This window comes from Coenobita brevimanus, chromosome 53, assembly GCF_032717465.1.
Source record: "Coenobita brevimanus isolate Jiangsu-jjx chromosome 53, ASM3271746v2, whole genome shotgun sequence".
Classification (NCBI taxonomy): Eukaryota; Metazoa; Arthropoda; class Malacostraca; order Decapoda; family Coenobitidae; genus Coenobita; species Coenobita brevimanus.
In genome coordinates, this window is record NC_137006.1 from 42431817 (window position 1) to 42441740 (window position 9924).

Sequence of the window (9924 nt, forward strand, 5' to 3'; positions counted from 1 at the left end):
TACAATAAACAAAATAAGTCGCTCGGGAGAAGGCGTTAAGGTACTTTTGGATATGGCTGGTTAATATCCTTTTTGTATGTTATTTATGCAGTGTATGGCGATGTTGGAAGGATTTATATAACACAGAAGACAATGAGGTGTGATAAGGAAAACAAAATCGCTAGGGAAAAGGTGTTACGGAGCTTCCTTAACCTAAGTTAATATATACACTGTGTTTATTGTATACCGTATGGATGTTGTAGGTCTGCTGGTGTGGGCGTGAAGGTGGTATATATAAAACCTTCTCCCGAAAATACGAGAGGGAGAGTAAGCACGCGCCACTCTCAGTACGCTGACAAGAATCGTATCATATTTCGATTGTTTATTTATTTATTTTTATTTTTGTTTTAAGGGACACATGTTGTTGGGTCTCGGTCACTGGTCTCTCTCTCTCTCTCTCTCTCTCTCTCACACACACACACACACACACACACACACACACACACACACACACACACACACACACACACACACACACACACACACACATTCTGGCGGTAACTACATAACTTTGTCTATAACTCTCTCTCTCTCTCTCTCTCTCTCTCTCTCTCTCTTTCTCTCTCCACACACGAAGAAACACAAAACAGGAGAGAAACAAACAGCTGAAAACACACACTAAAATGACTAAAACACACCACCTTTTCCCTCCCACGCTCTCTCTCTCTCTCCCTCTATCTATCCATCCATCCATCTACCTATCTACCTATCTATCTATCTATCTATCTATCTCCTTTCCAGATGGTGGCTCTAGACACAGAAAAACTCAAACAGGAAAGCTACATTCTCCTGGGGAAGCTGATTCGCACGAAGGACCCAGCCAAACTACAGAGCGACCACCCAGTTCCGGAGGGGGCCTGCGACGGGAAGCTGAAGAAGGTGCTGACGACCCTTGACCTGACCTCCCTGGGCGTGGGGTCATGCGTGGGCACCGGGATGTACCTGGTAGCCGGGATGGTGGCCAAGGAAATAGCTGGACCTGGCGTGATTCTAAGCTTCATCATTGCTGCGGTTGCCTCCATATTTTCAGGTATGGCCGTGGATAGATAGATAGATAGATAGACAGACAGATAGATAGATAGATAGTCACGGCAGATAAGGGCTAGAGAGATGGACTAACAGAGCGATAGACAGACAGCCAGACGATAGATAATATGGTTAGATAGATTGACAGAAAGGAAAGTAGATAGGTCAGGTAGGATTATGTACCAAGGGTGATTGTAAACTTTATCAGGTGAATGGATGGTTGAATAGATTAATACTAGAGGTAGATAGATAGGTAATGAGGCTACAGACAAGTGGATAGATGCTAAAAACTCCCTCTCAAACCCCACTCAAACTTATAACCCCACTCAACCTCCTCTCCCTAACCCCACTCAATCCCCCTCCCTAACTCCACTCAAACCCCTCCCAAACCCCATTCAATCCCTTAACCCCACTCAAACCCTTCCCAAACCCCACTCAAACCCCCCTCTCATCAAAACCCCACTCAATCCCTTAACCCCACTCAAACTCCTCCCTAACCCCACTCAAACTTCCTAAACCCCACTCCCTCCCTCCCTAACCCCACTCAAACCCCCCTAACCCCCTGTACCCCCCCCCACAACACCCGCGCCTGTGACCTGTCGGGGTGGAAAGGGGGTCACGGCGGCGGATATGGTAAATTGACAATCTCGGGCGAGGTGATTTCATTGGGCCGGGGCAGTTACCTTCACCCTAACAGCCTCGTTTGGGGGGGGAGGGGGTGGTTAGGGAGATGACGGGGGGTAGGGGCAGATAGATATGGCTGGTAGATTGATAGATAGAAACCTGGATAGACAGATAAATAGCTACATCGTTATAGTTTGATATATACGATAGATAAAGATGGAATGACATAGATAGATAGAAACACACACACACACACACACACACACACACACACACACACACACACACACACACACACACACACACACACACAGAAAGAGAGAGAGAGAGAGAGTGACTCAGAGAAAAGATAAGATGAGAGAGTGGGGCATGTAGGGTAACGAGAGAGAGAGAGAGAGAGAGAGAGAGAGAGAGAGAGAGAGAGAGAGAGAGAGAGAGGGAAAGGAAGGTGTGTGTAGAGGGAAGGACGGAGGAAGGAGAAAAGTGGAGAGAGGAAGAGGGAGAGAATAAAAGAAAATGAGAAAGGGAGGTAAGGAGTTGTGAAGAGGAAAGGGATGTATAGGAGGAAAGAGAGAGGCATTAGGAGAGAGGAAGAGAGGAAGAAGAGGAAGAATGAGATGAAGAGAAAGAAGAGAAAGAAAGGAACTCTGAATAAATAAGATGGCCATGCAAAGGATACTGTACCGTACGTGGGGAGTGCCAACAACCTACTTAGTCTGAGTAAATAAGATAGTCATGCAAAGGATATTGAACCGTACGTGGGGTGTGCCAACCACCTACTTACTCTATATTGTTGCATTTAAGGTGACTCTACACTGAATGACAAGCCAAATGGTATCCTACTGCATTGGAATCATTTACAACGCTGGGTGGTAACCATATAACCAAGCGACGTCTAGTGGTCTAGTGGGATGCGGAGCCCCAATCGGATAAGGCACGTAGGGGATATATTTAAGGGATGGCTGGGGTTTATGGCACACATAATGCCGCTCAGGGGTAATGAGGCTGGTCAGTTTCACGTTACATGCTGGGACTCACACAATCTCGGGGCAGCAGGGACTGAATGATGGACTGAAAGATAAATATTGATAGATAGATAGATAGATAAATGGATGCATCTCTCTCTCTCTCTCTCTCTCTCTGAAAGGGACCATTTGAAGAGAGTTTCCGATAGGCGAGTCATCCCGTCCTCTCTCTCTTTCTCTCTCTCTCCATGTTGTCCCCCTTTCCCGATACTTCCCAAGGGTCCATTACAAGGTATATTCTCTCTCTCTCTCTCTCTCTCTCTCTCTCTCTCTCTCTCTCTCTCTCTCTCTCTCTCACTTACTTTCCCCTTCCATCTTTCGCTTCTGCCTCATCGTTGTTTCGTTCCTCTCTCCCGTCCCCACCCTTTCGTACCTCAGCCTGAACACACATGAACAATAACAGCAGTAATAATAATAATAATAATAATAATAATAATAACAATACCCAACGTACACAGGTTTAATGGCACCCTCATGGAAGTTTGCCATATCATTCGGAATCCCCCATAAGGTAGGTCAGCAGCTGAGGTCATTTTTTTTTTTCCACTCTAGTTTGACCTCAGTTTGGCGTAGTTCCATCTTGTATGCTGAGTTGCAACTACAGATTAACTTCACTATGATGCCACACACACACACACACACACACACACACACACACACACACACACACACACACACACACACACACACACACACACACACACAACCTCTTCCCTACACATCCTTATAATTCAGGCATGGAGCGATGAGGCAACAGGGGTATTGTAATCGATGACTGTTACGATTAATTGGCAAACTTCAGATTACGATTACGATTATGATAACAGTAAAAGTAAGAGTAATCGATTACGATACATAAGAAGTGATCAGGCTTACAATGATGATTACATATACTGTTATGCACTATACTGTATAATTATGAGCACGTGTCTTTTATACTTGACATTAAGTAAATAGCTGAAGGTAGTTTTTAAAAGCAAAAACATCGTCCAGTAATATATAACTGATATTTTCTAGGGATATATATCTTGTATGCAAATAATTTTAATAAGAATTGCCTGCGTAAGGAAGAGCATAGGGTTAAGCTCCGCAGAACCTATGGCGACTCTGGGTAAAAATATACTGTGCAGACTTAATTTTTTTTGCCAAATTGCAATACAAATGTTTTTTAATCATTCAAGCGCCGAGACTTTTCTTCACCTTGTCCTTGACCCTTTCATTCTGTTAACTTCTCTAGCAACCGAGGTCTTCCCAGGCGATGTTATGCAGGCTTAGGTAGGATATTACATGGAAGCTTCTCAGTGATGACCTACAGTTCACTTTGGTTATCATATTACTTATGGACTTTTATGGTTTATATTTGACTGCTTAACACTGAACTACAGTACCGTATTTTATTCTTAACTACAGTACCGTATTTTATTCTTAACTACAGTACCGTATTTTATTCTTAACTACAGTACCGTATTTTATTCTTAACTACAGTACCGTATTTTATTCTTAACTACAGTACCGTATTTTATTCTTAACTACAGTACCGTATTCTATTCTTGACGAGTATTTGTGAAAGAGTAACTTATCTGGGGCCTTGTAATCGTAAAGGTAACCATGATTACGATTACAATATGAGAGTAATCGATTACAACTGCGATTACTTTGAAAAAATTGCCTAAGTAATCGATTACGATTACACAAAAGTCTGTAATTGATTACAATCGATTACGATTACAGATTACGATTACCCCATGCCTACACACACACACACACACACACACACACAGACACACACAGACACACACACACACACACACACACACACACACACACACACACACACACACACACACACACACACACTAGGGCCCCAGCAAAGTGATACAGCTTTAATGTTAATAGGAAAACTTACTCTCCATTTACAAAAGTTTACGACAAGGATACAGTAGAACCGCAGATCCCTATCCTCTCTCTCTCTCTCTCTCTCTCTCTCTCTCTCTCTCCAATGTCGCTATCCATGCCTTTCTCCAATAATCTCTACCTTCCTCCTCTCCTCTCTCCAAGACTACCGATTTCCCCTCTTTCCTTCCTTCCTCCTCTCCTTTATTGATACTCTCTCTCTCTCTCTCTCTACCCGTCCACTATATAACCTTTAAGCCCGCCTCCTGATCTCCTACCACTTTTTAAAAACAGCTTTTTTCCTTTTTTTTTCTATTATAAATTCGGGTCAAAAATTTTTCAAAACCACCAGCAGTTTATATAGAAACCATTTTTTTCTTTTTTTTCTTTGGTAGGATTTTCTATACTATTTCTTGCTTTGTTTTTTTTTTTGCTTGTTTTTGTGTTCAGTCTGCTTCCTGGTGAGTGGGTTTTCTAGCAGACACTCTCTCTCTCTCTCTCTCTCTCTCTCTCTCTCTCTCTTTTATTAGCGTTTAGGCTAACTGAGAATGAGATGTGTGAGTGAAGTAATGATATGCTCTCTCTCTCTCTCTCTCTCTCTCTCTCTCTCTCTCTCTCTCTATCTATCTATCTATCTATCTATCTCTCTCTCTCTCTCTTCCCTCATTCTCTTTTCCCCCACTTCCTGATTCTAATTTTTCTCTCCCACCAAGAAGGCTCTCTCTCTCTCTCTCTCTCTCTCTCTCTCTCTCTCTCTCTCTCTCTCTCTCTCTCTCTCTGTTGCTTATCGTGGTGTCCTAAATTAAACGCTACGATTCACAAAGCTCTCCCAGACGCCACCGTAAAGAAACTAACAATAAATAAATACATACATACATACATACATACATCAGATCAGTGCCGGGAAAACAGACTAGGAAAGTACCAGGAAAACTACACTAAATAGATATGGGTCTCAGGAAAACAGGATAGTGAGGGGATATTACTAGGAGAGAAGGAAGATGTGACAGTGATGGGACAGTGCCAGGAAAATGCTTGGAAATTGACAGTGATGTGACAGTGTAAGGACAGTGCCAGGAAAAGACAATGCCAGATCAGGGACAGGGAAACAGGAAAATGGCACACATGATGGGGAGTGCCATACAGTGCCATGACAAAGGACAGTGCCAGAACAAAGGACAGTGCCAGAACATAAGGAAAGTGTCCGGAGAAGAGGACAGTGCCAGGACACGAGGACAGTGCCAAGACGATAGGATAGTGACGAGAGGACAGTGCCAGGATAAGAGAACAGTGCCAGGAAAAGGACAGTGCCAAGACGAGAGGACAGTGCCAAGAGGAAAGGACTGTGCCTGGACAAATGGATAGTGCCAGACCAACAGAAGTGCCAAAACAGTGCCAGCAGGGATGGGATGTGCCAAAACAAAACCGCCAGGACAGTGCCAGAACAAAAGGACAGTGCCAGGAAAAGAACACGGTGCCAGGACAAAAGGAGTGCCAGACCAACAGAAGTACAAAACAGTGCCAAGACAATAGAACATCGCCAGGACAGTGCCAGGAAAAGAGGACAGTGCCAGGAAAAGAGGACAGTGCCAGGAAAAGAGGACAGTGCCGGGAAAAGAGGACAGTGCCAAGACAGAAACCCGCTGGCGCCAGGAGGGGGGGAGGGGGCCGACAGACGCTATTGATGTTTTCACCCCCCTTACTCTGACTCACTTTCTCTCTCTCTCTCTCTCTCGTTACCCTACATGCCCCTCTCTCTCATCTTCCCTTTTCCCTATGGCTCACCTCTCTCTCTCTCTCTCTCTCTCTCTCACTCATTTCCTCCACCATTCTACACGCCTCTCATTTCACCCACTCACATCCTCCTAATCTCTTCCTGCCTCTCCCATTTCCCCCGCCCTTCTTTAATCCCTCTCTCTCTCTCTCTCTCTCTCTCTCTCTCTCTCTCACTCAACTTACACTGGCCATGATATAAAAACGTGAGAATTATTTTTATATGTTGCCTATATGGAGAAAAATGTTGACTCCCTCACTAAAATGACGTCATCTTCATCTATGACGTCATCTTCATCCATGACGTCATCCCATACTTATTCCTCGGTATAGTTCATTCACCTTAACTTGGCTCAGATTTTCGTCCTTTTGCAGATTGTTTCCCGTAGCTCAGTGGCAGGATAAGACAATACGACGGCTCTACATCCTTTCCATAGCACTTCTTCGTGACTAGCACCATATTCTAGTGTTAATCTCTTTCTCCAACTATGACGGCAATTTTAGGCCAAGTTAAAGTAGAAAGAGTAACATGGGATGGGAGGAAAGAAAGACTGAGAGAGAGAGAGACAGAGAGACAGAGACAGAGACAGAGAGAGAATTTAAAGTTACAAAGCCTCGAGAAATAAATGGAAAAGGAAACAAAGGCTGAAACCAACGACAGTTATATAGGAAAGTAAGGACATGAAAAAAAAAAATCAAATCAAATCAAATCAAAACAGAAAGCAAAGGAGAAAACGGAAAAAAGGAAAGTACAAAAATATATATAAAAGAAGAAAAAGGTGATATATTAATTCAAAAAATACACGAAATAAAAAAAATATAGAACGAAAAAATAAGGAACAATGAGTGAAATCTGGGATGAAATAAATAAATAAATAAATAAATAGTGTGTGAAAAAGAGAAGGAAAGAAAATGGGACACTGAAGGCTGAAGGAAGGAGGAGGAGGAGGAGGAGAACGAGGAGGAGGAGGAGGAGAAGGAGGAGGTAAATGAGGGGAAGAGAGGGAGAGACTTGGGTGGGAAAAGACAGGGAGGGAAGGGGAGAAGAAGGAGAGGGAGGGGAGAGAAGGGAGGGAGGGAGGGAGGAAGGGGAAAAAAGAGATGGGAGGGGGGAAAAGAGGACTAAGCGGGGAAAAAGAGGAGGAAGGGGAAAATGAGGAGAGAGGGGGAGAAGGAGGAAGGAAGGGGGACTATGAGGAAAGGGAATAAAGAGGAGGGAGGAGAAGGAAAGGAGAGAGAAGAGGGAAGATGAGAAGGGGAGAGGAAGGAGGAAATGAGAAGAGGGTGGGGGAGGAGTGGGAGGATAGGAGAATGACGGAGGGAGGGGAGTATAGAAGGGGAGATTGTAAAAGGCAGGAAGGGAGGGGGGAACGTGAAAGGGAAACAAGCAGGTAGGATTCGGGAAGAAAAGGGGCAAGGAAGAAGAAAGGAAGAGGGGAGAAATAGGCGGAAGAAGAGAAGAAGGAGGCATCGTGGAGGTGGAAAGCGGGAGAGAAGGGAGGGGAGGGGAGGGGAGAGGGGAGACACGACTGCGATGGAAGGGAAAAGGAAAACTGATAATGCAAGGGCGAACTTGAAGGGAAAAGAAGCATAGATAGAGCAAAAAATAAATAAATAAATAAATATCCATGTTTAACCCTTTTTCTATTGCACAGCTCTCTCTCTCTCTCTCTCTCTAGCACACATAGTAAAAAGCGAAAACTTCCATGTGTAGCAATAAACATTATGTTACTACTGACGAAGCCATTTGCATTGAATATTTACCTAACTACTTAAAAAATGGCACTATAGTCACTCTGTTTTCATCTAACGGAACTAGATTTCTCTCAACCCGAATACTAACGTCCTGGTTGCATGAAATTTGGCGACCTACAAGTATGCACTGAGTCTCCTTGGTTACTAGCCAAATTAACCAGCCAGTCTGACTATACCTGCCCATCAACTGAACTGCAAGGGGCTACGGATCTGTGTCACATGATAAGAAACCAATTCAAGATTTCAATATTAACCACTACTAAAATACCTAACAAAATCAACCTTCAATTGACGCCCAAACTTCTTAAGATCCAAGTTAGTGTGTCTTGGAAGTTACGAGAAGTTGGAGGGCCCTGTGGAAGTTAGCAGGTCAATCTTGGGAACTTCGTCATAACTTCTGCTGCCTGCTTGCTTCCCTGCTGGCGGAACACAGCAGGCTAGTTCATTCTGTTGCCTCTAAAGCCAAACTAAACACTGCAGTCAAGATGTTTGTTATTATTATCGAAGCACAAACACTTTTCAGATCCTTTATTTTCACTTATCATCACCACTAATGTTATCACTTTCGTAGTTTTGTCATTTATATTCAGTGCAACAATTCACAAGTTCATTTTTCCTGCCGTACCTTTGCAGTTTCCTTTATTTTTGCTGTTTTTCCCGTTACTCTCGGAATAAATAACCCAATGCATTTTATCACCAAGTTACAGCCATCACTTCACTGATCCTGATATCAAGACTTACTTTTCTTTCAGTCCCTTTTTCACCGCAATTCTCTCTAGTCAGTGATTGTTCTGGAAAGTTTGCGGCTCGAGTTGGTCACTGTCTCAATGATTTCTGTTGCTAATGAACATACTGCAAGAGTTTAGTCTCAAAATGTCCTTCGACCTCGTGAGCACCAGTGTCGTAGTTTTTACACACGATAATGCAAGAAACACAGCGAAATTCGACGGAAAATGAAAAGTAACCAATAAGAAAATGTAAACAACGCTTACACTACCAAACTACCTACGTATTTATAGAAAACGTAACAAATGGAGAGCGGGAGTTTTCTGAAATAAAATGCAATTAGTTCTTTGTACTGCTTGGATTATTACCACAATTTTTACAGCCTGGATGAAATATATATTTTGTGCTAGTATGTGCAGGATTCCAAAACAAAATATTCATCCTGTAAGGTAAGTAGATTTATGTTTCGGTTTTCGACTATCGACATGTTAGGTATAATTAGTTTCTTGGATATTTTGAGGATTTTAGTGGCAAGACGGCTTGATTTGGGATGAGCTGAGCTAGATTAGGCTTAGCTGAGGGGGTTAGGCTGAGTTTGGTGCCAATGAATTCGAAGGACTTAGATTTTATAATATCAATCAAACTTTACTCTCTTCCCTCTGTGTAATCATATGAAACATAGAAAATGGGGATGGGAAACCATCCTATTTTATGTATTCTTTAGCGTGTGTGCGTGTTTTGGTAATAAAGTAGATAATATGACACAAAAGCAAGCGTGAAAGGTCAAAGATAAAGTGGCGTGACATGAGCTAATAATATGTTTGAAAGCATGCAGGCTATAATGTGGTAGTAGAGCTGCATTCCTTCTTAATTTCTTCATCCTTTGTTCTCTCTCTCTCTCTCTCTCTCTCTCTCTCTCTCATTTGCTTTCTCTAGGCAATTTTGATCAGCTTAGGGAAAAATTCTTGTAGTGAAGGGGTTAACGGAGACTACACACACACACACACACACACACACACACACACACACACACACACACACACACACACACACACACAAAGAG

At 43.0% G+C, this 9924-nt stretch overlaps 1 protein-coding gene across 1 annotated transcript in view; it reads left to right on the forward strand.

Annotated features, from left to right (window-relative positions):
- Nucleotides 1–780: 780 nt before the first annotated feature.
- LOC145400809 (solute carrier family 7 member 14) overlaps nt 781–9924 on the forward strand; it is a 32864-nt gene continuing 23720 nt past the window's right edge. The window contains exon 1 of the mRNA XM_080273245.1: nt 781–1069. Within this exon, the coding sequence (XP_080129371.1) occupies nt 781–1069 (289 nt within the window). The remainder of the gene's footprint in view (nt 1070–9924) is intronic.